This window comes from Camelus bactrianus, chromosome 22, assembly GCF_048773025.1.
Source record: "Camelus bactrianus isolate YW-2024 breed Bactrian camel chromosome 22, ASM4877302v1, whole genome shotgun sequence".
Classification (NCBI taxonomy): Eukaryota; Metazoa; Chordata; class Mammalia; order Artiodactyla; family Camelidae; genus Camelus; species Camelus bactrianus.
In genome coordinates, this window is record NC_133560.1 from 26472621 (window position 1) to 26500236 (window position 27616).

Below are 27616 nucleotides of genomic sequence, written 5' to 3' on the forward strand. Positions count from 1 at the left end.
GGAGGGAGGTGGCTTGGCTAAAGCATTGGCTGGGGGCCTGGGGCTCGCCTGAGGCGGGGGTCCCTGGGGGTGGGCGGCTGTGAATGTCCTGTTGGTGAGGTACAAAGTCCTGGCTGCCATGGGGCCCCAGGAGATGGCTGAGGAGCTGTGACAGGGATGCAGACTCTCAGGCAGAGAAGGTGGCTCCGTTCAAGTTTTATTGGACCCCTTTCTGCCCGGAGCTCTTCACAATCCCCAGGCCCCAGAGGTGGCTCTGGGGGACCTCAGGAGCCTGTGACTGCCCACCCCCGGCTGTCCAGTTACCTGAGGGAAGGAGGGAGGGTGGGCAGAGGAAGGGGCTGGAGACAGATCATCAGCCCTCCCCGCCACCTGGGGGCAGGGCCCTCCCTGTCTCCACACAGCTGGCCCCAGGGCCGCTGGTCCAGCCACCTCACAAATCCAAGCTGCCGGGTGCTGGGGCAGCCCCTCGCGGCCAGTCCTTGGCCATCTACGTGGCTCGTGTGTGCCCATTGGCCACCCGCCCGGCTGCCCGGATCCGAGGGCCATCGGTGGGGGCTGCTCCAGGCTGGTGAGCTGCCCCATTCTTCAGCCGCGGAACCTCTGGGGCCGCCTCCCCGTCGCTCGAATCCGACTCCTCCACGTCACTGCGAACATCCTTCTCCATCTGGGGAACCGGGAGGAGGGAGGGGTGAGGCGCGGGGCTGGGCTGGAGGCTCCAGGGAGGCCCACACCAGCCCACCATTGCCCAGCCCGGCCCTACCTGGCCTTTCTTCATAAAGCTGTAGATCATGCGAAGGATGAGGCAAGACCAGAACACGTGCAGCAGCTGCAGCAGCATCAGAAGCGTGTTGAAGAAGTAGTAGCTGAAGAAGGGTTCCAGGTTGGCGATGGATTCGTAGTACGTGGTGTAGATGATCCTACAGTGGGCGAGGAGCGAGAGGCCGGGGTTCACCAGCTGTGGCAGGCCCCTGTCCTAGGAAGCACTAACGTGTGTGACTTTCCCAGCTCTAGAACCTTCTATGGCTCCCCGTGACCCACCCCGGACTGATACCTGTGTCCCTCAGCTGGGCATTTAAGTACCTCCCTCACCTGGTTATATTAAGTTAGTAGAACACACAAGCTTGCCAAGGGACCCACGCTCCCATCTCCCCACTTCATGGCTGCTTCCTCTCCATCCCTGCAGGCCTCCCTGACCTGCAAACATCAGGGGACCCCAGGACTGGGCCTCTCTGTCCATGCCTGGTCCCTGGTGACTCGTCTCGTGGCTACGAATACTGGACATTTACGTCTCTCCCCAGAACCCCAGGTGGGTGTCCACTGCTTCCTCCACATTTCAGTGGTGGTAGTTGGTGGCGGTTTGCAGGTCCCTCAAACCCCAGCACAGCCAGAGCTGAGCTTCTGATCCTCAAGCAGCAACTCGTGGCCCTTGAGTCACCCTCCCCAAGTCCACCTACTTCTCTCACCTACACTGGTCCAGCCCCATCATTGCCCACCTGGACCAGGGCAGTCACCTCTGCCCTGGCCCCCAGCTCGTGCTCGAATGTCTCACCAGCTATTCCCCCTGCAGCCACCAGAGGGAGCCCGTGAGTACTGCCAGGTCCCACCCCACCTCTGTTCAGAACCCTCCAGGGCTCCTACCTAGCTTGGGATAAAAGCCCAACTTCTCCCCAAGGCCCAGAAGGCCCCGCTTACTCTGGCTTATCACCTCGTCCCTCTCCCTCTTGCTCACTCTGATTCTGTCACACAGGCCTCTCTGTTCCTCCAGCATGCTGGGCACGGTCCTGCCTCAGGGCTTTTGCACATGCTGTTCCCTCTGCCTGGACCACTCTTCCCCTATGATCAGTAATTTTCTCCCTCACTTCCTGCCAGTCTCTATGAACTCTATCAGTGAGGTCTTTTCTGACCACCCAAATTCCAACTATCCACACAGTTCCTTTGCCCTTCCCAACTTTTTCTCTTTAGCACGATCACTCCCTCATGTACTCCACAGTGTACTTGTTTGCCTTGTTTATTCTATTTCCCCACCCACCAGTGTCAGCTCCAAGCAAGCAGGGACCCTCACATGGCTCCCTCGGCTTGGTGTGTGAGGCTCAGCACTGGGCTGACTGGGCGAGCTGGCGTCCAACCCTGGCTCCTAACCCATGTTCCATGCACACGGGATGATGACTGAGCCCAGTTTTCTGTCTCTCCTACCCTTGGGCCTTTGCATATCCTGCGCCCTGTGCTGGGAATGCCCTGCCTTGCCTCCTCCTGGAAGCCTCCCAGCCAACAACTCCAGCTCCCTGGATCAGGAAACCAAGGGTGAGGTATCTCAGCCACACCCGGCCATCTCTCCAACGCCCAGCGGGAGGGCTGACTCACTCTGTGGGGAAGAGCACAAGGCGAGTGTAGAAGAAGACCAAGGAGAAGATGATGAAGAGAGTGTCGCAAGTGCGCCGCCAGTGCGTGTAGTTGAACAACTTACAGGCCTGGGGAGGACAGCAGAGAGAAATGGATTCAGGAGGGGGAGGGCAGGGCTGAGAAGCGGGGGGCCTCCTCCCAAGGAAAAGGTGCTGTGCGGCTGGGCCAGGTGAGTCAGGGCAGGGTCTTATCTCTAGGAACTGCCTAGAAACGTAAGAAGTGTGTCTGTGAGTGGGAGAAGCTTCTTTGCCCAGGAAGACTGACAGGGGAGGAGGCACCTCAGCTCCAGGGGCCCTGGGAGGGCAGGGGCGGGCCCACCTCCAGCAGGAAGTCGGAGGAGTCGTGCAGCAGCAGCACCAGAGAGCCAATGCGCAGCAGGTTCGCGCTGTAGGAGAAGACGATCAGGGTGATGGTTATGAAGTGATGCACCACCTGCTCCTTGAAATCCTGCGGGAGACCAAGGAGGGATCACAGCCCTCAGGGCTGGGGACAGGCCCTTCCAGGGGGCTGCTTGGCGAGTGGACTCCGCACCTCCTGCCAGAGGCACCAAGGGTCTCAGGGTGTGCGGGTCATGACCGCTCCAGGGCTTCACTTCTTCAGACGGACTCTTGGCCTGGCCTCACCTTGCGCTTGATGTCGAAGGGCAGCGTGATCAGCAGGGAGATGTAGAAACTCAGCTCCATGAGGTACCAGTGGTACAGGGCCAGCTTCAGGGTCTGTGGTGGGGTGTGCAAAGTTAGCTATGGGGAGTGGAGGCTCCTGTGGGGCGGGGGCATGGGGCAGGCTCCTCCCCATTTGCTCAAACCCACGACACTTGAATCCCAGTGAGTGAGGAAGGCATAAGCCCCCCATCCCTGGAGGTAATAAAGGGCAGTAGTCTTGTGGCAGCTCCTGCTCTGAGTTTCCCGACTCCTGGCCCCTCTCCATTCCACAGGGAAGGCAAAAATAAGAGTGGGAATCGGAGGGGAATTATGGTATGATGTCCAGCTTTGGTTCGCTTGCCTGTGGCCACAGGAACTCTGAGCACCCTGACCCTCCCACCAGCCTGCAAACACGTCCTGCCACTCACCTGCTTTGGGTAATTGTCCCAGCACATCACCGGCGTCCACAGCCATGACTCCTGCAGGGATGTGGGAGTCTGAGGCTGTCCAAAGCTTAGAACCCAGCCCCCCACCCCAGCCGCCTCAGGGCTCCCTGGCCCTCGGTGTGCTGCTCTCACTGTAGACAAGGTGCTTATACAGAATCCCCAGCCCTGACACACAGTAGGTCCTCAGTAGGCACCCACTGAGTGAACATTCACCCTGACCTTGCCATGTTCTCTCTACCCTCTCTGGGCCTTTGCATGTGTTTTCCCCTCTGCCTGAACCCCACAGCCCCCTCCCCCATCCAGTCCAGGTCTAGCACTGAGTAGGTGCTTGTGGGATAGGCAGAGGGGCAGATAAGCTGTCAGGGACACTCACGCGGTACAGGACCAAGAGTCCACCGATGAAGGAGCACAGGTAGAAGACGAACCTCCAACTGTGGGAGGGGACGGAGCCCACGGGGCAGCTGTCAGAGGGGCAGACCTCCCCCGCCCCTGCCGCTGCCCCCTCAACACCCCCTCCCCAGCGCGCCCTGCGCTCACCTGGCCTCACAGAACTTCTTGCTCAGGCAGGGCCGGTCCTGGTTCCGGCGTCTCCGGAACCAGTGTTGGGTCTGCCGCAGCGTGAGGCCGCACTGGGTGGCCAGGAGGGTCATCTGGGGCTGGGGAGGGGGTGATGGGGGCCAGGGTCACAGAGGTGGCTTCCTGCCTCTGTCATGGGACAGGCAGGCCATCCCCTGCGGCCCCAGACCTCACCTGAGGGGTTGTCTGCCTATGGAGGTGGGGGACTAGGGGGCTTCACAGGGTGGGGCCCCCCCAGGATAAGCCTTACAAAAACCCATCTCTGCTCCCAGGCAGGTGACTGACTGATGGGGACTGGGATTAAGAAAGAGGCTGGGGGGGCAGCCCCCCACAGAGGTTTTCTTGCACCCCTTCCAGAAGTCAGGCCTTACCCCAACTCCGACCTGTGGAGGGAGACTGACAATGGGGGGGGGGGGGTCACAGGCACTCTGTTCAGCAGGAGCTGCCTACCACCCCCGCCCAAGGGATGGAGACGCCCCCTTCCCTGCTTCCCCCAGGACCCAGCCCAGCACCTCCCACAGCCCAGACCCTGCCCACCAGGCAGACCCACTGCGGATGGGACTAGAGGGAGGGTCACAGGACCGCCTTTGGGAGTGGGGGGCCCCCAGAACAGGCCTGCCAATGCAGGTCCCAGTGAAGTGGTGGTGGTGGGGCACTGTGGGGGTATCAGAGGCTGCCCTGGCCTTTCCCTACCCCCAACAACTGGGCACATACTGCTCCCAGGGCAGCCCAGCAGGCCACTGGGTTTGGAGGAGAGGGTCGGGGGACCTCACCTCTGTGGGCCTCTGCCCTTCCGTCAGGAAGTGCTTCTCCAGAGCGGCAATGGGCTTCACCAGCCTCCTGGTCTGACTGCGCAGCCCCAGCCACCGGCTCAGGGGCAGGCCGACGAATCTGCGTGTAGGGGAGACAGCCCATCAGTCCAGGCGGGGAGATGGAGGCCCAGAGGGGCCAGGTCACGTCTTGGGAACCTGGAGGGGGTGGCCTGACCACTGCATGGGGCCAAACTTAAGAAAGGCAGCTGGAATGGTCTTGGGGATGGAGGAAGAAGGGCAACTTTTGGGGTAGCCAGGCACTGTCAATCCCAAAACAGGGATGAGAGTCCCCTCCCCACCAGCCTCATGGTGGCCTGGGTCCTGGGTGCCTCCCACCAGGCTAGGGACTCCCTGTGGGCAGGAGCAGCTCTGCTTCCTCTCTGGCCTCCCTCCTCCCAGCACCCCAACCCCTCCTCCAGCTTAGACACTGGGAGGAGCCAGGACCCTGGTCAGTCAATCACCAAATTGTCCACAAGGGGGCCCCCAAGACCAGGGGTCAGGAAGGAATTTCCTGTCTGCCTTGCCAACATCACCTTTCATTTGGGGAAACTGAGGCTCTGGGTGGCCCAGCAAGAACTTGTGTCAGACTCAATTGTGTTGGGGCGCAGGGGTGGGGTGGGGAGAGTAAGAATGGACATGACATGTTTATTGAATGTTTATGATCTTCCAGGCTAGTGTCCAAGTCCACCTCACGTGCTGGCTCACTAAGCCCTATTATTATTGTCCCCATTGTCCTGATGTGCAAACTGAGGCTCAAAGAGGTCAGAAATACACCCAAGTGAGTGGCAGACCTGGAAATGGAAACCAGGGTTCACCTTCACTTAACGGGAAAAACCCTTGCCTTTGACCCCAGAAAAGCTGCCTCCAATCCCACTGCCCTTCGGAAAGGCAAGGGGCGCCTCTGGGGCGAGTTAACACCCCCACCTCAGCTGGAGCCATCAGCTAAATACGTGAGGAAACAGACCCGTCCTTCAGGGCCTGGCTGAATTGGGCCTCCCTGAATTCCTCAGGCAAAGCCTCAAGCCCTGCAGACCTACCCGCTGTGTGTCCTCAGGCAGGTCACTTGACCTCTCTGTACTTCCAGTGCCGCTCCCATAAAATGGGGTTAATAACAGTTCCACCTCACAGGGTTGCAATGAGGGCTGAGTTAAGACGCGAACTGCTTAGAGCAGTGGCTGGCCCAGTGTAAGAGCTCAAACAGCGTCTGTTAAATACCATGTTTAAGAATGTTCCCTGGGCTCCCTGGGTCCAGCCTGCGTCCAGGGAGCCCAGGCCCCAGGAGGCTCCTCATGAGTGCAGAAGCCAGACCAAAGTGCAGGATGCTCCCGTGTCCCTGTACTCAGGGTGGGACACAGGAGGGGACCCAAAGTGGGGGCGGGGGGAGGGCTGAAGGGCTCTGTAGGGGGAGGGGCAGGAGTCCTGGGAACCCAGCCTGGAAGGAACCGCAGGGGAGTGAGTGCAAGGGCCAGGGGGTTGCCAAGAAGGTGGGGGGCCTGAAATCACACGTGAGGAGTGGAGGAGGGGGAGGGGCCCTAGGGTATGGAGGGGGAATCTTGGCGGGGTGGGGCAGGCCATGTGGGAGGGCTGCAGGCAGTCTGGCAGGAAAGGGCCTGGCAAGGAGGGTCTGGGAGCTGTTGATCAAGTGGGAAAGGGCACGACCACCTGGGACAGAGGGACCTCAGGAGAGATACCCACGTCCAGGAGATGGACAGCCAGGGAAAGGATGGACCCCAGTTTGGGGCAGCATCTGGGGTACATGAGAAATGATTGAAAATCCACGGGGTTTGGCAACCAGGAGGTCACTGGGAATCTGGGCAGGTGGCATAGACTCAGGGGCCGGATGCCAGGCTGCAGGAGGCTGGGGGTGAGTGGAGGGGACCACAAGGAGCTGGAGTGCCCATGCCTCTTCCTTTGGCTACCTTTGGAAGGTGTTAGAAAAAGCAAGGAGGGAAAGAGGGTGGGGAAGAGGGCGGGGTGGTGGGGGGAGAGGTGCCCAGATGGTGCTGAGGGAGTGGGGAGGGGGCAGGAACGATGCCTCTGCAGACCTGTCCATGGGCAGCAAAGCGGGTACATCCCCCTCCAGGCCCCCTACTCATTTTCTGAAGACGCTGGCAGGCCCAGACCAGAGCTCTGGGCAGTGGTCCACAACACCGGGCATCAGCGATCAGAAGAGTGCGAGTGGCGGCAGCTGGGGGCAGGACGGAGTCAGGAAAAGCACTTTGACCAAAGCCAGGCTCCAACCAGGGACACGTTAGGATGAAACCATGCAGGTGGGGCAGCACCAGGTGGTTGCCACAACACGAGGGACGACGTGCCAGGGCACAGCGGATACTCACCTCTCAAAGGTAAAGCGCACGGCCAGCAGCACCAGCGCCAGGGGCAGGGCCATCAGCATGTCCCGGGGGTGGGGGTAGACCAAGCCATCTCGGTCCTCTAGGTCAGCCCATGAGTTGTTGGCTGGCAGCCAGAACCTGTCCTGCCACAGCCACTCGTTCAGGCTGGACCACATCCTGTAGACATAGGGTCCGGTGAATGGAGAGGTCGGCAGGCAGGATGGGTGGGGCGGGAGAGCCCATCACCCAACCCTCGTCCCTCACAGCACACCTGGCGACCTGGAGTTTATTCCAACCAGTGTTAAAGACAGACTTGGGCTGTGTGTCAGGCAACTGACCCGACCTCTCTGAACCTCAAGTTCATCTGTAAAACAAGGACAGTAATACTGAGGTCTCAGCCCAGCCTGATAAGGTGCACAAAGTGCTTAGCCCGGTGCCTACTGACCTTCACAATACAGCTCCTGACAGTAGTTATTATTCTGTACCTTACAGACTCCGGGACGGTGGCCAGAAGCCAAGGGAGGGGCTGACATCTCAAGTGCCGGGAAAGGCTTCCTTACATTGCAGAAAGAGGCCTTTGATGCAGCCCAAAGATGAAGGATTTAAGGAACGCCACAGCCCCCTCCCTGGCCATCCTTCCAAACGTGGATTCCCCTTGAGGTGTGAATGTTGCCTGGCTCACCGTCCCAACAGCCCGGCTGTGGCTGGACAAGAGCGCCTACTGCGTGACCGAGCACTGCGTGGAGCAGTGATCACAGTGAACCAGCTTCTCACCCAGACCTGCTGGGGGAGCAGCCCCTACCTGTGGGGTCCAGTCGTCTTGAGGAGCCCCCCAAGTTTTTCCCTTTCCCAAGATTTAAGACATGTGCCCAAAACCCCACACTGGTCCCCACTTGGGAAGTTTGTTCATTCATATGTTGTCTGTCCATCTACCCATCCACCCACCTATCCATCTCCCCCATCCATACATCCATCTACCCACCTGTCTATCCATCCATCCACCTACTCATTGTCTGTCTATTCATCCACCCACGCATCCATCCACCGATTTGTCTGTTCATCCATCCAGTTACCTGCCTGCCCACCTGTATGTCTACCCATCCATCCATCCATCCACCCGTCTAGACACCCATCCATCTACCCATCCATATACCTATACCCATCCATCCGTATACCCATCTGTACATCCATCTGCCTACCTGTCTATCTACCTGTCTGTTCATCCATCCATCCACCCACTCATTGTCCATCTACTCATCCATCCATCCATCCATCCGTCTAGTCATCTGCCTGCTCAACTGTCTATCTACCCATCCATCCATCCACCCACCTGTCTACCCATCCATGCATATATACCTGTCCATACATCCATCTGCCCACCTGTCTGTCTACTTGCCTGTCCATCCATCCATCCACCCACCTATCTGTCCGTCCATCCACAAGATGTTCTCTGAGTGACTTGTATGTGCCAGCCTGATGCTGGGTGTTGGGGACACAGCAGGGAACAAAGCAGACATGCTCCTGTCCCCATGGAGCTCATAATACAATACACAAGTAAGCAGATTCATGAACAAATGAGATAACACAGTGTGATGGGGCCTAGTAGAAAAGAAACAGGGTGGTGTGATTTATCAAGGAAGGTCTCTAAGGAGATACCATCTGAGCTGAGATCCAGAGATGAGGAGGGCCTGGGTTGATGCAAATGAGAGTAGCGGTGGTGGAGATTTCCAGAGAAATATGCAGCAGGTGCAAAGGCCCTGAGGCAGGACCGAGTGTTGGAGGACCAGTAAGGATTCCCGAGTGGCTGGAGCAGAGTAAGGGGGAGCCTGGGAGGAGGTGAGGGCAGGGAGGTGATTGGGCAGATCCTGCAGGGTCTGTGGGCTATGGGGAGGAATTTGGATAATTTCCTCCAACATTTTATGATGAAAAATTTCAAACTTACAGAAAAGTTGAAAGAATTTACAGTGAACATCTGTATACCTACCACTAGACTCTACCATTCACATTTTGCTCTATTGCTTCATTTCACATCTGCCCATCCTTCCATCCCTCTATCCACCTGGCAGTCCACTTTCAGGGTGCATTTCAAAACAAGCAGCAGACATCAAGTCACATCACCCCTAAATATTTCAGCATGCAGATCATTAACTAGAATTCAGTATTTTTTTTTTTTCCCTTTCAAGGTTAAATTTACTAGAGAAAAAAAATTCACGTGAGGTGTACGGTTGCTGAGTTTTGACAAATACAAGCACCTGTGTAAATCAACTTCTGGCCACAAAACGTTCCCGTCCCTCCACAAGGCTCTCTCTCGGGCCCCTTCCTGGTCAATCTCCATCTCCACCGTCCAAAAGGAACTTCTGCTCCAATTTTTTTTTTCCATCACAGATTACTTCCGTCTCTGCCAGAACTTCGTCTAAATAGAATCACAAACCCTGTCTTTGTGTCTGGCTTCTTTCACTTGTGTCATGTTTTCGAGATTCATCCCCGTTATTACTTCTGTCACCACCAAGCAATTCTCCGACACTAGCTGGGTGTCCTACAGTGCAACTCAAGTCTGACACTAGCTACCTGGAGGTACACAGGTGGATGGCTCTGTCCCAGACTGCACCTGCCGTGCTTCAGACGCCCATCACAAGTCCGGATTGTCACCTGTGTGTCTGACCGACCAGCTGGAGATCAGAGGTTCCCACAGTCCCCTCCTTGGGTTTGATTAATTTGCTACAGCAGCTCATAGAACACAGAAACACAGTTTATTTGCTAGATTACCGGTTTTTTATAAAAGGATGTAACTCAAGAACAGCCACATGGAAAGGGTCATCGGGCAAGTTATGGGGAAAGGGCTCAGAGCTTCAATGCCCTTTCTGGATGCACCACGTTCCCCAAACCTCCACGTGTTCACCAACCCAGCTTTCTGAACCCTGTGCTTTTGGGTTTTTAATGGAGGCTTCATTATATAGTCATAGTAATTAAATCATTGGCCACTGGAGACCTGGGGGTGGGACTGAAAGTTACAACCCTCAGATCACCTGGTTTGGTCCCTGGCAACTGGCCCCTTCCTTAGGTGACCTGGGGGGCTTTCCAAAAGCCCTGCATAAGCATAAGAAAAGACAACTTCACTTCTCTCCTCACTGAGGACAGTCCCAAGGTTTTTAGGAGCTCTGTGACGGGACCAGGGACGAGGGACAGAAGACCAAATAGATATTTCTCATAGCACATGTCAAATACAGAAAAAAAGAAAAATTATCAGAGTCTGGGGAACTGGGTGAACCAGAATGGTGAGCGGATTTGGGGGCAGGACTTGGGTTTGGTGTTGGATAAGACAAACAGTGGGGGAGGGGGGACCTCAGATGTCCCTGGGATGCGGGGAGGAGGCAGGAGCTCCTCTGGGCTGGGGCAGGGGCAGGAGGACTGTTTAAATCCACAGGGATGGATGGAATTCCCCAGGGAGGAGATGTAGCTGAAGGGGCAGCCCAGAGACCATGCCGGGTAGAGGGGAGGTGTGAGGTGGGGCGTCCAGATTCAGGCATCAGTGACGCGATTAGCAGTGACTGCCACCACTGGACACTCCAGTGTGGGAGGGACACTAGAAGGCAGCAGCCTGACCAATGGGCAAGGGTGTCCAAAAAGAAACCCCCCAAAACACAGAGCAGCCCTCACCATCCAGTTATGCAAAGGGTTAAACTGCAACCCACTGCAGTCAACCACAGACAGTTTGCCCTGAGGGGAGTTCAGGATATAAGCCACACCCCCGGAAGAATTTCGATGACCCCAGATTCTCGCATCTTCCCATACACAGAAAAGCACGAAAATCATTAACTTAAGATGTCTGTTCTATGTGATTAGCAGTCATTTTTTACCAAGATGTATGCTTGACTGTGTCCATGTCCTAGCCAAAAAAATTCATGTATTTCCTGGCTCCTTCCCTACCTGGTCCGGAGCAGTTTACTCAGAGATACTAAGTGGCTGTTTCCAGGGCTACAGTCCTCAGTAAGACCCAGAATAAAACAAACTCACAGCTCTCACGTCCTGTGGTTTTTCTTTAAGCTGACAGGTATGTGACAGTGGTTAGCCTAGCCTAGACCCCACAAGGCTCAGGGGGCCCAGGCCGAACAGACAGATGGACAGGTGGATGTGGGGACTTTTGCTCAAGGGGCTGCTCTCTCTAGAAAAAGAACCTTGCCAACAGGCAAAGCTCGCTTGATCCCAGGCACCCACTGGAGCGCAAGGGCCCATGCCCAGCCTGGAATTCCTGGCCCCACCTCCCAGCCAGAGCCACACCCACCACAGAGCATCCACAGCTGGCTCCTCAGGGACCCTTCTGCTCATCAGACATCCAGCTAGAGCTGGGGCCAGAGCCCAGGAGTCCAGGCCCCCAGCCCCATGCTTGTCCCCCACCCAAGGGTGCCCAGATCGGCGTCCACCGCAGCTGTGGTGCCTGCATGTCTTGATGAGCTTCAGGGATGAGTGAAAACACACAAGAGCAATGGCATTTCAAAATCCCAGGCCCCTGCCCATGTCCCCAGCCTCAAAGCCCACTATTCACTGCCTATTCCCACCATACTATGTGATTTCACACACCCCAGACTTCATAAATGCTGCCTTCTGCCTAGAATGCCCAGCTAACACTTACTGCCCCAGGCTGGGTGCTGAGGATACAGGATAGTGGGGAACCAAGCAAGGTCTCAGCACTCACAGGGCTTACCTATCTTTCTTGTCTGGCTGGCAAACTCCTATGCATCCTTCAAAACCCAGTCCAGTCATCACCTCCTGGAGGCACCTCCCAAGTGCCCCCACCTCAGATCCAGTTAAAGCACCCTCTGCCAGCTCTGCCTCATTCACTGTGACACTGGGAACTGGCTGGGCAGTCTTTTGGGAGAGTGAGAGTAGAGGAGGAAGGAAGCACGATGACCCTCAGCTGAAGCCGGCGCAGCCTTTTCCGGCCCCAAAGTCAGACAGGGGAATAGAAACGAACTTTCCAAACCAGAGAGCCCGCCAAGGGGGCTTCAGACCGACATGCCCTGACTGCAGAGGTCCCGGCCCTGGGAGTCCTGTGCTCTCTAACCTGTGTCTGTCTGATCCCCCAACCCTTTCACCTTCTTGGTAAAGAAGAGACGCTGAGGTCTGAGAAGAAAACAGGGTCTGGAACCCAGCAGACTGGCCAGAGGCCCAGCTCCCATGCTCGCAGCCCCGGATGCCTGTGTCTTCTCCCACCTCTCGGTGGGACAGGTGCCCTCCTTACGTTGTGGTTGAGTAGGCCGCATGTGGAGCCTGTGGGCAGGGTCTGGCACACAGAAGGGGCTCTGCCTCCCCCTAGCCCCTCATATTTAGACCCACTCCTGCCCTCTACACTCTGGCCCTGTTGATACACTCCATTCCCCCAACCAGCTCAACTCACTGCAGGGGCTGCTTGATGGGCTTCCAACTCATCAAGCTCACTCCTGCCCCAGGGCCTTTGCACGTGCTTTGTCTAACCCACCAAGTTCACTCCTGCCCCAGGGTCTTTGCATGTGCTGTGTCCAACTCACCAAGCTTCAATTTCATTTTTTCTCTTTTGGACCCCAGCTCCTTTGCTCCTTCCCTGTGATACTCTGCCTCTTAGGGCCTCAGCTGCCCATCTGAAAAACAGGTACAGCCAGATCTTCTGCTTTACCGCCTGGAGACTCAAGAGGCCAGGCAGTTTGTCAACACTCCACACTGGTAGCTGAATGGATTTGATTCCTGCAACGTACCTGTCATGTGACCTCGAGCAGGTGAACTGGCCGCCCCATGTTTTAGTTTCCTCATCTGTAAAATGGGAATAGCAGTAGCCCCCTCCATGTCGGGGTGGTTGGGAATGATGCCTGGGGTGGAATGAGCACTGAGTAAAATCATCAGCAGTAGAGAAGAGGGGGTGGTGGATGGGGGGCAGCCTGGAGAGCAGGCTGTTGGGCTGCAGCAGGTTCTAGGGGGTCCTTCCCGGAAACCCCCGGCCTCTGCAGGCTTCCGAGGGCTGGCTTGGCTAAAGCTGCCACGGGCTCCCTTGGAGAATCACCAAGTGGGCGATTCAGCCTGACCAACCTGAGCCTTCTTCCCAGTTACCCCGTCCTCCCCACACTCCCCACCCGGTTTCCCAGCCTGGCTGCTTTTTGAAGGCTCTTTGGCCCCGCTCCCAGCCCTGCCACTGCCACCTGGGAGCCAGACTGATAATCCTTCTTAGTGGCTAAAAATACCCCCAGATTGGGGGAAAGAGAGATGAGGGCTTTGTGCTGATCCGGAGAGGGGGGAGGATGAGCAAGGATTCCTGTTACTCCCCCAAACCCCCAAGTGCCCCAGCACCACCCAGCGGAGCAGGTCTGGGCACCTCGGTTGTTTTGTTTTACTTTAAATCGAGCTGGAAACACAGGACTTGGCCGGGTTGTGAAGAAGGAAATCAATTCAGACTCCAGATGTCTGGGCCGCCCAGGGAAGAACAGATACACACACACTCACCCGGCCCCCGCAGCCTGGCCTGCTGCCCAGGGTCACCTGACTCCTTTGGCTGGAGGCCCAGGCAGAGAACACATGATGTGCTGAGCAGGGGTTATTTGTAGATAATCGCAGCAGCCACCCCTGCACTGGGCCCAGGCTCCTCGACTCAGGCCTCTCTGAGAAGCTCCATGACGGGTGCTAATGCCCAGAGATGCAGCTGGTCCAGAAGACACTGCCATGCTGCTCCCTGCAAAGACCCCAAGGAGGGCCCTGAGTCCAGGGCTCTGCCTATTTCCAGCCTCTCATATTTAGACCCACTCCTACCCTCCACACTCTGGCCCTGTTGATACAAACCCCCTCCTGCCACCAGCTCAATTCACTGCAACGGCTGCTTGAAGGGCTTCCAACACACAAGCTCACTCCTGCCCCAGGGCCTTTGCACATGCTGTTCTCCCACACAACTCCTGTCTAGCTCTGTCTCATTATTCACATCTCAGCTCACCTGTTACCTCCTCAGAGAAACCTTGGATCACTACCAAAGCCAGTGTATTATGCCATCTCCTTACCCTGCTTAGTTCCTTCAGCCCTCTCATCCCACTTAATCTGTTTTTGTATTTACATATTTGTCTGCCTCACCCCACGGCATAAGCCTCACCAAGGCGAGAATGCTGTTTAGTAACTGCTGTGTCCTCAAACAGGGCCTGGCACAACATTAGGTGCCAACTAAGTGTTTGCTAAGTGGATGAATGAGTGGGTAGAAGAGACACATGGACAGGTGGGTGGACATGAGGACTTTGGCTCAAGTGGTCGAACTTTCTAGAAAAAGAAACCACCTGCTTTAATGGGCAAGGTGAGCTCAATCTCCCTAAAGTAGGTTCACTGTCTCCTCCTTTCAGAACTCAGAAGACGGAGGCTCAAAGCAAGAAGCAGCTGGATGGAGGTCACCGCACCAGCAAGGAGAGAACCAGGGCTGGAAGCTCGTGGGCGGGGGGGGGGGGGGTGCTGTCCACCAGCGGGCTCAGGGCTCACAGGACCTGGTGGAGGCCTCCCAAGGCCTGTCTGCCTATCAGGGTTTCCCAGGGAGCAGGGCACCAGGAAGGTGCATATGATTTCCTAACTTTGCTTTCTTAACTCCTATGCCAGCTGGCAGGCTCAGGGGCCTGGGTGAGCCTTGGTGAGGGCTGGCTGTGCCCGCTCCTCCCCAGAACCAGCTCCCTCCCTCCCACTGCCTCTGCTCCAGCCCAGCCCCTGCACCAGCCCACAGCAGGTGCTGGGATTCCCAAGAGCTTCCCCTGGCATCCAGCCTGCAGGCCTTTCCACCAGCTTCACTGGGCCAGTTCCGACTAGTCTTTAAGATCTAGATCAGATTCAATTCCTGACTCAAGAGGCCGCCCCACCAAGGGCCTCTCTTCAGAGCTTTTGTTCAGCCCTGGCCGGCCTGGCCTGGCAGAGCTTAGAGAGCGAGGTGGCTGAGTCCCTCCTCCCTCCCCCAGCCCGGATGACTTGGGTCCCCAGCATCACCTGGCGTGGGTGTGTGTTGCTGGTGGGGTCAGTCAGGGCGGTTTCAAGAAGGACTGAGGCAGGAGAGGGGATCAGGTCTCTGGAGTTTGAGGGGGAAACGGCAGGCACAGCCCTTGCGGCGGGCGGGGGCGGAGGCAGCAGGGTCAGATTGTCACCTGCAGGGCAGGGGCCAGGGCAAGGGTGAGGGCGTGCACACAGACAGGTGTGTAAGAGGAACTCACTTGGCCCATTACAATTAAAACCAGAATCACACGGCTCTATTGAGGTATTCCTGGCATACAAAAACCATATGTGTTTAAAGTGCACGATTCGGGGGAGAGTCTAGCTTAGCAGCAGAGCACGGACTTAGCACACACGAGGTCCTGGGTCCAATCCCTGGTACCTCTGTCAAAAATAAATAAACACGGGGTGGAAGGTACAGCCTTCCAGTGGTAGATTTGGTGTGCCCGAGGTCCTGGGTTCAATCCCAGTGCCTCCATTAAGGGTGCAATAAATAAATAAAGATATTATAAATAAATAAAAACCTAATTACCCCCCCAAATAAATGCATAAATCTAATTACCTCCCTCCTTCCCCCCAAAAAAAGAAAGAAAGAAAGAAAAGTAAAGTGTGATGTGATGCACCTGACATATGTACATAGTGGTGAAATCATCACCGCAATCAAGACACTGAACACACCCATCACTCCCTGAGATTTCCTCGTGTCCGTTAAGACTTCCTCCCTCTCCTCTGGTCCAGTGAAAAGTGGAAGCAACCCGGATGTCCAACGCCGGAGGTGGTGGGGGAGCGGTGAGGGAGGGGTGGGAATCAGAAACCTCAAGATTCCATACAATGAAACAGTCCATCAGGGTTTAAAAGGAGGAGGCAGCTATGACACAGATGAACCTGGAGGACGTGCTGCTCAGTGAAGTAAGCCAGGCTCAAAAGGACAAATATTGTCTGAGTCCCCTTAGAGCAGATCCCCAGAGGGGTCAGATTTACAGAGAGAGGAAGTGGGATGGTTGGGGGGGGGGGGGGTCCGGAGCAGGGGGATGGGGAGCTGACTTTAATGGGGGCAGAGTTTCTGTTTGGAAAGACCAAAAGTTGTGGAGACTGGTTTCCCAGAAATGTGAATATACGTAACACTACTGAACTGTGCACTTAAAAAGAGTCAAGATGGTAATTTTTTTTTTTTGGAGGAGGGGAGGTAATTAGGTTTATTCATTTATTTACTTATTTAATGGTGGTACTGGGGATTGAACCCAGGACCTCGTGCAGGCTAAGCTCTATCACTGAGCTACACCTTCCCCCTGGTTAATTCTTTTGTTATACGTATTTTACTACAATTTAAAAAATTTTTTTAAATACAAAAATTACCAAATTGGGATGGGGGGAGGAGGAAAATCTATGCTCACAGACTTGGGAAGATCGTTGAGTTGAAAAAACAAAATGAAAGCAAAATGCAGAGAGACACTAATGGCCTGATAAACATAATTCACGGAGCAGAAAACCACCAGAAGCATTCTGCTTCTGGTAATAGCAGAGTTAGCTGCATCAGACAGCCCTCTTGGAGATGCCAATGACACTCTCTGGACTACACATCAAAAAACGCCCTGAAAGCGCTGGTGTGGCAACATCCAGTGTGGTATCCACCAGCCACACGTGGCCATTTCCATTTCAATTAATTAAAATTAAATAAAACTTGAAATTCAGTTCCTCAGTTGCACCAGCAACATTTGTATACTCAGTAGCCACATGTGGCTTATGGCTGCCATATTGGGCAATGGAGATATGGAATATTTCCATCATTGCAGAAAATTCTACTGGGCAGTCCTGCTCTAGAGAGTGACCAAAAATAGGTGTAAGTTGGAGGAGAGTCTGTATCTATGGTAAGGGAACCCTATGGGGTGAGCTTCCCATTTTTCATTTTTATTCATCAGAATTAGAAACTGGCTGGAAAAATGAGAAGATGGAGCGCAAAGAGATCACAACAGTTTAACCATGAGACAGAACATGCAAGAAAGGAAAAAGTAAAAAAAAAAAAAAAAAAAAAAAAAAAAAGGTCCAAATTCTACACAAAAATGCTGTGCAAGTCTCTTGCTAAGCCTTGAAGTATATGCAGGGCAGATTCCAACCAGCCTAGGTAAAGCTGAAAGAAAAAAAGCTTTCATCTGCTACCTATCACAGGGGAAATAGACTATGGAGCTTAAGCCAAGACAGTTTAACTGCCTTTTAAAAAATACATTAAAAAACAATCAATGTTCTTCAGAGGAACATAACAGAATCCAGAGTCTCAATAATATATCTTTCAGAATGTCCAGAAAACAATCCAAAATTACTTGACACTGAAGAAACAGAAAAACATGACCTACACTCAGGAAGAAAATTAATGCGGACTGATCCTGAGGTGAACCACATGTTGGAATGAGCAGATAAGGACTCTGAAGCAGTGATCAGAAATACACTCAAGGAGGTGAAGAAAAAGTACCTCCTAATGAATGAACAAGGAAGAAACTTCAGCAAAGAAGCAGAAACTATAAAAATGCACCAAATGGAAATTCTACACCTGAAAAATACAAATACTAGAAATAATGCACTGTGGACTCAGCCGTTAAAAAAAAAATGTATATATATATATATATATATATTTATATATATCTCATATATATATATGAGATTTTGCCATTTGTAACCACATGGATGGACTTGAAGGGTATTATACTTAGTGAAGTAAGGCGGACAGAGAAAGATAAATACTACATGCTATTGCATATGTGAAATCTAGGAAAGAAAGCAAACTAGTGAATAGAACAAAAAAGAAACAGACTCACAGATACTGAGAACAAAGTAGTAGTTACCAGTGGGGAGAGGGAAGTGGGGAGGGGCAAGACGGGACAGAATTAAGAGTTACAAACTACTGTAAAGGTTGTATAACTACTATAGAGATACAAAATAAATAAGCTATAGGAATATACTGTACAGCACGGGGAATACAGCTAATGTTCTATAGTAACCATAAGTGAAATATAACCTTTAAAAATTGGAAATCACAGGGGGAGGGTCTAACAGTGGTAGAGCTCATGCTTAGCATGCACAAGGTCTTGGGTTCAATCTCCAGTGCCTCCATTAAAAATAATGAATTAATTATAAATAAATAAATAAACCTAATCACCTCCCCCCTCCAGGGGGCGGGGGAAAGAAACCAATTCCCAGTCAAGTACAGTCCCCCAAGGAGATGTCACTACCCACCTTCCAGGCTGGAGGGAATTCTAGGCTCCACGTTGCACCCCGAGGCCATCCCTCCTCCACCCAGCCTGGGCTCACACCTGTCCAGCTCTAGCCAGCGGGCCTCTGGTCCCCTCTGTCGCCCCCTTGTGGAGACCAGCTCAGGGAGGGGCAAGCAGGAGCAAAACTCAGACTGCCTTCCGGGACAGCAGGCCTCGTGCACACCTTGTCCACGATAGCAGGGACTGTCCAACACATCAGTGTCGGTACCATCCCAGTGTTGCCCTGTGTCCTCTCGCGCTGGCCGTTCTCCCTGGGAAATCTCACCCACCCAGAAGCCTTGGTTGGCTTGCCTGTGCTTCGGTTTTCCAGATTCCTGCATCTCCCAGATTTCTCCCCTAATGCCACCAACTGCCACCCCAACACCGCCTGGCTGTTCGTTGCACAGACACATCACACTTAAGTCATTCTCCACCCAGAGTGTGCTTTCTTCCTCCTAAGGCTTCTCGGCCAAGATCCCACCATCCACCCACTCTTTGGGAACAGGAACCTGGGTGTCACCCCGGACTCCTCCTCACACACTCCTATCCCCCTGCCCATCCTGGACACTCAGCTGCCCACCAGGTCCTGCATCCATCTCCCTGGTAACAATCAAGCTAGTTCCTTCTCCATCAATTCTCACAACCAAGGCCCCATCTCTCATCTCAGTCATCATGGCCACCTACGCCTTGGTCTCCCTGCCTCTGTCTATCTGCATCTCCCTCCCCCAAAGAGAGAGCGAGGTGCGGCATCACATGCAGACAGTAGCCATAAAACTAACACAGTGAAAACAAGGTAACATTCGGTCCTGGCCAGTACCGGACCCTGGCAAGTCTGCCAGCCCAGGTCTAAGCCCTCCTGGTTTGAAGGGAGGTTGGCAAGTACCTGTCACCTGAGCCTTAGAGACACAGTGGGAACCTTGGGCCTCAATGTTCACTGGAACGTGGGGGGGGGGATTCTCCTGTGGGCAACCCTGGCAGGGGGACTGTCCTTGGGATTTCACAGTTGAGGGAAGTGCTGCAAGAGGTCACCAGTGGCTGGCTTCTGGGGGCGGGGTGGGTGACGGGGGCTGGGACAGGTGCTGGGGGCACAGCTGGGTAGGGATATCTTTGGGGAGTGGGGTTGGGGGTAGAGTGTGCTGGGGTGGGCAGCCTGATGTGGGAACTCCCGGCTTGTGCAGGAATTTGGGGGCGTACGGCCTGGGGTGGGAAAGGACAACTCCCTTTTGGGCAAATTCTGGATGTGGGACTCGGAGAAGGTACCGTCTGGGAGGCAGGAGGGATGATGATGGGGAGAGGGTGTGGCCTCAGGAGCCCCGGTGCCCCCTGACTTGACATGCACCTGGAACAGACACCTGCAGACCTGTCCAGGTCCCAGAAGAGCTGAGGAGTGAGACAGAGGCGGCCCGGGGAACCTCAGAGGAAGCCGATTTGGGTGGATCTGCTCCTGCGAGGTGGCCTCGGGCTAGGGGACTAACAGCACCTTCTGTGAACGCGTCATTACCCTAGCCCTGAGGGGCTGGTGCGGAAACCCCAGGGGTTTCTGTCCGTGGGCCCTTTAAGGACCAGAGGTGTTTATGTAAATGAATGTCAAGCACTTCCTCTGGGAGGCAGTCTGTCCTTCCCCACCCATCCCTATCTCACAGCCCTACAGCGGCTCACTATCCCTCCTCCCGCTGGAGAGGGGCACCCTAATCTCATCACGGAGGCCTTTGTGATCTGGCTCTGCTCACCACCCTCTCTCCCCCACGGTACCTCCTGCAGCCACCAGACTCCACGGTTCTCAGCGTGGGGTCCCCAGCCTGCCCAGGGTCTATTCAAATCTCAGAAACATCGTTCTAATGCAGAATCTGGATGCCTAACGCAACTGCCTTTGCCTGGGCTGGGCTGTTCCCTCCATGTGAATCACTATTCACCCTCTCCTAGTTCTTCAAGTAAGCCACCTGCCTGTTGCTGCCTCCAGGAAGCCTTCCAGGGCTGCCCGGGGCTGTGTGGTTCCTTTGTTTGGCTCCGGTTATCCTGCGTTGTAACTGCCCAAGGAGGTGTCTGTCTCCTCAACGCAGGAGGTGGCTGGGAGCGGGGGCGGGGTGGGGAGAGGCAGTAAACAAGTTCCAATTCCTGTGGGTGTCCATCACCAGCTCCAACTTGGGCTGAGGTTCAAATATTACCTCCTCAGAAGAGCCAAGTTACATCAGCATGAATAAGGCAGTGAAGAATGCCTGGGCAAAAACACAACTTTAATGCTGCTAACATCTACAATGGGGGGTGATTACAGAAGATTCCAGTAATCGCAGAAAGAGAGCTAGTCTGTTTCTCAATAAAGAACTGCTCTGAATGAAAGTTAGTGGCTGCCAATATCCCCAACTTAATGGTTTCTAAATATTCTGGGACCAATATCTAAGCCAGATTTGAGCAAGATTGTATGCAAATGACTTGTGTACTTTTCAGACTTCCCAAGGTCCTAAGGCAAGACTGTTTCACCAAATGCCAACATGTCAACTGGCGAATCTCACTCAAGAATCCTGGCAGAATACTGTTGCTGGTTGAAACCAGTTGAAATAGGCCAGCACCTATGGCCCTCCTGACTGGTAAAATTCACAGCAAGCATCTTCCTAATGTCATCAGAGCACAGGGAAGACTCCTGCTGTACTCCTGGAAAAGTCCTGAAAATCCTTAACCCGGGGAGCCAAGGTCACTGAACCCAGGACCCAGAAATTCAGGCTTGCAAGCAAGAGACCTCACTCCCTGTATTATTCAAATCAATGCACCCTTGGCCATAGACCTCAACAGATGTGTGGCATCATGTGAATTTGGTTGTTTCCATCCATCAAAGAGGCGATGGTTTCAAAATTCAGATTCGCGACTTTGCCAATGAGAAGAAATACATCAGAGGATGCATGTGCCTGGGCACAGCCTGACACCTCCTCCAAGGATTGCCTCAGTGGTAGAGCATGTGCTTAGCATGCACGAGGTCCTGGGTTCAATCCCTAGTATCTCCATTAAAAAAAAAAAGAGTAAATAAATAAACCTAATTACCTCCCCTTTGCAAAAGAAAGAAAGGAAGGAAGGAAGAAAGGAAGAATTGCTTTGTAATCTGCAGCCCAGAGGAGCCTCTGGACTCTCAGTCCACAAGAAACTTGACAGTCAGCAGTGGAAGGGAACCTAGACTTTACGATTAGAAATTAGCCATCTCGAGGACAGTACTGATAATATACATCATAAAGGGTCACAGCTTTTGTCCTGGAAAATGGGCTATGAAAAAAATTTCCTTTTTATCCTAAAGTGGGAGATTCAATATCTATGAAGAGGGGGGGAAAAGTAACTTTAAGAGAGACTCTGACCACCAGAAGTAAAGTAACCATCCACCCCACCCCACCCCACCCCTATCCCACTCTCAATATATTTCTGGAAAATTCTAGGAATACATGGGAAGGGCCTAAGTGTCCTGTCTGGGGGTCTGGCTTGCCCCCAACTCCTTTCAGTCCCTGGGCAGGCCCCCAGGAAGCTGTAGCAGGCATTCAAGGCTGGGTGTTTCTGTCGTCTGCAATTTACAGCTGGGGAAACTGAGGCACGGGGTGGGAAGTGGAGAGCTGGGATTCATTCAAACCTAAGCCTGCCTGGATCCAGAGCCTGCCACCCCATATACCCTCTCCAGCCCCTCCCCTACCAAGCCAAGCCTTCCAGGCTGCGGCCAAAAGTTCCTGGGATGCCTGTTGGCACGTCTCATTTACTGGGAGCCTACAGTGTGCCAAGTGCTGGGTTACCTACTGGGGAGTCAGCAGAGAATAGACCTGATCAGGATCCTCCCCCTCACGGAGTGGGGGTATTAGACAAGAGGGGCCGGTGGGAGGCGGCACATACCATCTATTTTATTCATCTGTTTCATTACGTCTGGTATGGGAGGGAAAACAAAGGCGGGAAAAGGAGATCAGGAATCTGGCGGCCAGGGCTGTAATTTTAAACAGGAAGGTCTGGAAGGCCTCCCTGTGAAGGTGATGTTTCAGCAAAAGAGGTGAGGGAGGAGGCTATGGGGCTAGAGCATTCTGGGTAGTGGGAACCGTCTGTGCAAAGGCCCTGAAGCAGGGAGATGGCACAAAGACAAGGAAGCCCGTGGGGCTGGAATAGAGGGGAGAGTGGGGAGAGAGGAGGGCAGGGACATGACAGCCTTATATACAGACCCGCCCTAACCAATGGCTCAGATGGAGAAGGAGACCCAGAGGCTGACACTTCCTCCTGCCTGCTCTCCCCTCCTGTCACTGTCCTTGTCCCCCGCCATTGCCTGACAGGTTAGCCTTGCTTCAGCTGTGGCCCCATCACACCTGCCAGGATCACCGTCATAGCTGAACCAGGGCCAAAAGGAGTTGCCCTTAGGCGCACCCATCCCCAATTTGGAGGGAGGGGCAGGGGACAGTCCTGGTCCCAGTGTCCCAACTCAGCGGAACCTCTGATCTAGGTCCTGGCATCTGAGTGTCTGAATCCACTCCATCAAGCCTCTAAAACTGGAGTAGTGGGGGTAGGAAGGGTGAGTGGGCCCAGGTGACCAAGTCCTTGTCCCCATGAATCTTTCTCCTACATCTGGAAGGGGAGTGACAATGGGCCGGTGGGGGGGATGGGGGCGTCCTCAAAACATACCTGCTTTGGTTTTTGCTGCTTGTCCTCACAGCTCAGCCAGGCCATCCCTGGGTCCCTTAGGGCTCCTGTAGCCTCTCTGAGAACATCCAGCCCCAACACCCAGCTCTGTGCTCTGCCTCCTCCCTCTGACCCTCATCTCTTCTGCCTCCTTCAGCACCTTCTCCTCGCAATTCCCCTCCACTCCCTCCAGCCCCTCCCTCTCTCCTCAGGGGAGAAGCCTTGCCCACCAGGAAAGGGCTGGTCCTCCCTTCCTTCCTCCTGCCAGCTTCCTCTACCTTCAGGGCACAGTGACCACTCCACACTGGACACAACGCCAAAGCAACCTCCTGGCAAACCGCACGGCAACGGGGCCCAACAACCTTGCACCCCTTGAGTAAGGACCCATCCAGGGTCTGCTGTTGTTGGAATGAGGGGCCTTAAGGACTCTCAGTCTCTTCATCTGCCCCTCTCCCTACTCTCTCCCTGGCTTACTCTGCTCCAGTCACACTGGCTTCCTAGCTCTACCTCCAACATGCCAGGCTGGGTCCTGCCTCAGGACCTTTGCACATGCTGGTCCCGCTGCAATGCTCTTCCTCCAGATATCCACCTGGCTGACTCCTTCTCATCCTTCAGGTTTCATGCCCCTACCCTCTCCCTGCTGCCCTCCTCCCAGAACATCAGCTCCATGGCAGGGGGAGGTGGGGAGCAGAAGGGAAGCTTCATTTTTGTTCACTGCTAGTCACCAGGGCCTCCCAGCACAGGTGCCTCATAATTACGTGTTGGATGAATCAATGACAGACAGACAGGGTGGAAGGGAGGTGGGGTCAAACACAGATATAGGCATAGATAGTGGCAGATACCTGACCCACTCCTAGGATACAGCCTTGGGATCCTGACACAAAATATGGTTTGGGGAGCTTAGGAAGAAGTGGGGAAAGAGGAGAGCTCCTGCTGGTTCAGTGTGGAGAACTGGTATGACAGGATCATATTAACAAAGGTATAAAGGCCAGACTGAGGGAAGAGAAAGGCCTCCTCTATGCCAATCTGGTTAGAACCAGGCTAGGTCCTAGAGGCCAATTCAAGGGGGGCAAAGATGATTCTGAATGGCTTGGGGGTAGGGGTGGGTTTGGGAGAGGGGAAGGCAGCCAAATAAGGGTGTAAGACCCCTGCCACAGAGAGGAATTATTCCTGCAACAGATTCAGAGACAGGGCTGAGGCTAACCTCTTCCTACATTTTAAAACTCTTACTTCCTTGGCTTCTGGCCTGCCACCCACTCCTGGTTTCCTTTCACTCTCTCTCTCCCCACTTCATCTCCCCAGGGTGCGAGTATCTCCTGAACACCAGGCTTGCTTCTCCAAAGCCTACCTTCTGTCTTATCTCCATCTGGGTGCCTAAGGGCATCACAATTTCCCAATGCTGTGGAACAGATTGCTGACTTGCACTTGAACCTGCTCCTCAATCAGTGGCTACTCCATCCCCACCCCCACTTCAAATCTATCCTGGATCCACCCACTTCTCACTCATCCATGCCTCCACCTGGTCCAGCCCCATTATGATCAGTGCAGTTGCCTTCATGCTGACCTCCTGACTCCTGCCCATAGCTCCTCCCACGGACCCGGTGAGGCCTCCCCTCCACATTTTTGTCCACTGGTCTCTCTGCCCATCAACTCTTCATAATCCTGAGTAACTGGGCCAATAGTCGGCCACCGCATACAAGAAGCCTCCCCTGACTCCTTCCAGGGTGAGCCAGATCACTTCTCCGGGCTCCCCTTCTCCCCACCTGGGGCATCCACTCTGCTTTACTGGGTGCTATTATGATCTGCGCATTGTACTCACCGCTAAGGTGATACCTGTTATTATGCCTATTTTATAGGTGCAGAACTGAGCCAGGAGGACGTGAAGTCACTCGCCTGAGATCACTAAATTCAAACTAGTAGGACAAGGACAGAGGTGGCTTCCAGAAAGCCGGAAAGGGGACAGCCTGCAGTGCCCAGATAAGTGAGGAGCGTGCCCTTTGGGGCCTGCTTTCCCATGGGCGTCCCCGGAGTGGTGGGAGGAGTGAATCCTAGCCAACTCCTAACTGCCAACTACCAGCATCCCAGAGGCTCCTGGGCCCATGGATCACTTCCGGACACGTACTGGGCCAGCCAAACACCTTCCTCGCCTGATTCACTCAACCTGCAGCCGGCTGTGTGTCCTGGAGGTGGGCGCAGTCATGCATTCCTCCCATTTCTCAGAGCAGGAAATAGAGGCTCACGGGGCCTTAAACTCCAATCAGTGCTGCAGCCCTCCCCCATCCCCCAAAGAGGTAAGGCTGCCACAGGGATGGGTCAAGCCCTTTCCTCACCAAAGTTTCCTTTGATCTGAACAAACAACATTCCTAGATACTGGTACTACTGACCCATTTTACAGACAGGCAAACTGAGACTCAGACTTCCTCTGGGGCCAGGAGGCTAATTCCATGACTAAGGTTCTCAGCTGGGAGTAGGTGAGCTGAGACAGCAGGTGAGGAAGGTCCTGCCTGCTTCCACCCTGCAGCCTGGGTGGGCCTGCAGAGACCCAGGTGTGGGGAGTGAGGTCCCCTCAACCCTGCACTCCCATCACCACCAAGTTTATTCACAGCAGCTGTTCCTGGAAGGGGACTGGGCTGAGGCTTCAAAGACAAGCCTACACTCCAGAATTTCCATCTTGGGTGGCCAATACAACAGATCCAGGTTGCCCCAGTAGGGCTAGCCCGGCCCCTGCACTCAGTCTCCTGGGACCTGGCCTGGGCTGGGAGTGGGGTCTTCAGGAACCTCCCCCCATCAGGTGGGATCTCACAGGTTTTGCAAGTCAGATTCAGCCACAATAGCCCCACACCCCAGACCTGTTTTTCCCTCCACTTTCCTGTCCCTCCAAGCCCCCAGCTGCCTATGCCAGAAATCTCCACGCACTTTCCTTCGTGACCCAATTCTGAGCAGGCAGAGAATGAAGGTGATGTTCTTCTGCCGTAACGAACCCCAGTTCACCCACTTCTCATCACCCCTTCCTGTTGGGTTCAAACCTGCTGCCTCCTCCCATCTCTTCTGCCCACAGCCGCTGCTGGACCGTCCTGAGACACAATCGACCATGTCATTCACTTGGTTCTAAGCCTCCTTGATCCCCACAGACTTGAGAACGGAATTCACGCACTCGCCATCTTCGAGGCCTGGACTAACCTCTTCCCACCTCCGATCCCGCTCACCTCACTTCAGCCACGCTGGCCTCTTTTCCGCCCTGCAAACACACCAGTCTGGGCCCTGCCTCAGAATCTTTTGCTCTTTTCTGGGCCTAAACAACCCTAGCTGGCTGGTCCACTCCGGCCCGGAGGACACCTTCTCCAGAAACCCTCCCAGACTCTAATTCATCTCCCAAATGTGTTGTCTTCCCTGCACTTAGCACCGGCTGGAAAGATGTGTCTGTTTACGCGGTTCCTGACGGCTACGTAGCCGGGCTGCGGGCTCCGGGGCCAAGGGCCCCGGCTGCACCCCCAGCCCCGGCACGTCCATGGCACCCAGTAGGCGCTTCGTATGGGTTCGCTAGTGAGCGACCGTCGCGCTCCTCGCGTTCACACATCCGGATTCCCCCGCGTCACCGTGCTAGGCTCGTCCCCGCTCCCGCCTGCCGGTTTCCGAGCAGCGTCCTGGGGCGCCCGCGGCGCCCCAGCCCTCGGGAGAGCGGGGCTCTCTCGGGGAGGCGGCCCGGGCCTGGGACCAGATGGGAAGCCCCGGGAGGCCGTTCCGGCGAGGTGATGGGAGACAGCGGCTGCGTCCGGGGGCCGCTGCCGGCGCCATGGCCGTGGAGGCGGGGCCGGAGCTCGCCGCGAGGGTGGCGTTCCGGGCCGCGTTCGGGGAGCCGGGGGCTCGCTTACCTGGGGGCGCAGGCTACCGGGCGCACAGGGGGCCGGCGGCGGGGCGGGGGCCGGCGCGCCGCGCGCAGATGCAGAGGAGAAAGAGACGCGCGCGGCCAGCACGAGGCGGCCGGACTCTGCTCCCGGCACCGCCTCCGCTCGGAGCCGGGAGGAAGGCGGGCGGGGGCAGAGGCTTGCTGGGCGGGGCCGGGGCGGGGCCCGGCGGGGCGGGGGTCCTCGCCGAGCTCGGGCCCCTCCCCGCGACTAGGCAGCTTCCAGGACCCCGGGGAGCGCTACTGGGCCCCGCCCCGCCTCTAGGCGCGTTGAGCAAGGATCAGGCCCCCGGATTCTTCCCTGTCCCTAACTCTTGCTTTTGAACCTAATACCATCCACTGCGTGCCGCCTGGCCCCCGCTTCCTCAATTCGCAGCACGGCCCCCCGCGGCCCTCTCCAGGGTCCCCTCTCTGGCTCGTCTCTGACCCGCGCATCTGCCAACACACCGCGGGCGCCCTGATCCCCTCGAGCTCACCGCTGGGCTCTGTGGGGAAGGCCTGGACGCTGCCTCAGGCCTCAGAGGCCACCCCAGCTGCTCCGACTCTGGGGACCTGTCCCAGCTCGCAGGCCAAACTTGTTCATTTCGTGGTTCATGAGGCCGAGACGCGCTCAGGGACCAACCAGAGTTGGGAACCCAAGGAACCACCCTGGGGGGTTGGGAGGC

General features: G+C 55.2%; 1 protein-coding gene and 1 long non-coding RNA gene across 7 annotated transcripts; one reads left to right on the forward strand and one right to left on the reverse strand.

The window, feature by feature from the left end:
* Nucleotides 1-179: 179 nt before the first annotated feature.
* On the reverse strand, nucleotides 180-27077 carry CERS4 (ceramide synthase 4). 5 transcript variants are annotated; one of them, XM_074350877.1, is made up of 13 exons: nucleotides 26920-27066; nucleotides 12938-13048; nucleotides 12734-12823; nucleotides 7212-7385; nucleotides 4837-4954; nucleotides 4025-4143; nucleotides 3861-3918; nucleotides 3470-3520; nucleotides 3024-3116; nucleotides 2719-2847; nucleotides 2362-2468; nucleotides 761-917; nucleotides 180-664 (listed from the first exon to the last, which is right to left on the reverse strand). In XM_074350877.1, the coding sequence occupies exons 4-13, from the start codon at nucleotides 7382-7384 to the stop codon at nucleotides 488-490; spliced, it is 1182 nt and encodes a 393-aa protein (XP_074206978.1). In that variant the 5' UTR covers nucleotide 7385; nucleotides 12734-12823; nucleotides 12938-13048; nucleotides 26920-27066; the 3' UTR covers nucleotides 180-487. The 5 variants fall into 5 exon arrangements, with proteins under 5 accessions (XP_074206978.1, XP_074206975.1, XP_074206976.1 ...); XM_074350874.1 differs by lacking the exons at nucleotides 12734-12823; nucleotides 12938-13048 and adding an exon at nucleotides 7480-7572 and having other exon boundaries at nucleotides 26920-27072; XM_074350875.1 differs by lacking the exons at nucleotides 12938-13048; nucleotides 26920-27066 and adding an exon at nucleotides 7480-7572 and having other exon boundaries at nucleotides 12734-12750.
* LOC141574674 (uncharacterized) lies at nucleotides 763-8217 on the forward strand. Of its 2 annotated transcripts, XR_012501655.1 has the most exons (4): nucleotides 763-898; nucleotides 1184-1306; nucleotides 6959-7220; nucleotides 7701-8217. It is a non-coding gene; the product is annotated as an uncharacterized LOC141574674 (long non-coding RNA). The 2 variants fall into 2 exon arrangements; XR_012501654.1 differs by lacking the exons at nucleotides 763-898; nucleotides 1184-1306 and having other exon boundaries at nucleotides 6508-7220.
* Nucleotides 27078-27616: the final 539 nt, after the last annotated feature.

Bases quoted from the DNA above. Each gene is read 5' to 3' on its own strand.
- CERS4 (XM_074350873.1), bottom strand. From the start codon at position 7,384: ATGTGGTCCAGCCTGAACGAGTGGCTGTGGCAGGACAGGTTCTGGCTG. The intron at 4,144-4,836 runs GTGAGGTCCCCC...CCCCCTCCCCAG, and splicing joins AAGGGCAGAGGCCCACAGAG to CCCCAGATGACCCTCCTGGC. The intron at 918-2,361 runs GTGAGTCAGCCC...CGCCCACTGTAG, and splicing joins CTTGTGCTCTTCCCCACAGA to GATCATCTACACCACGTACT.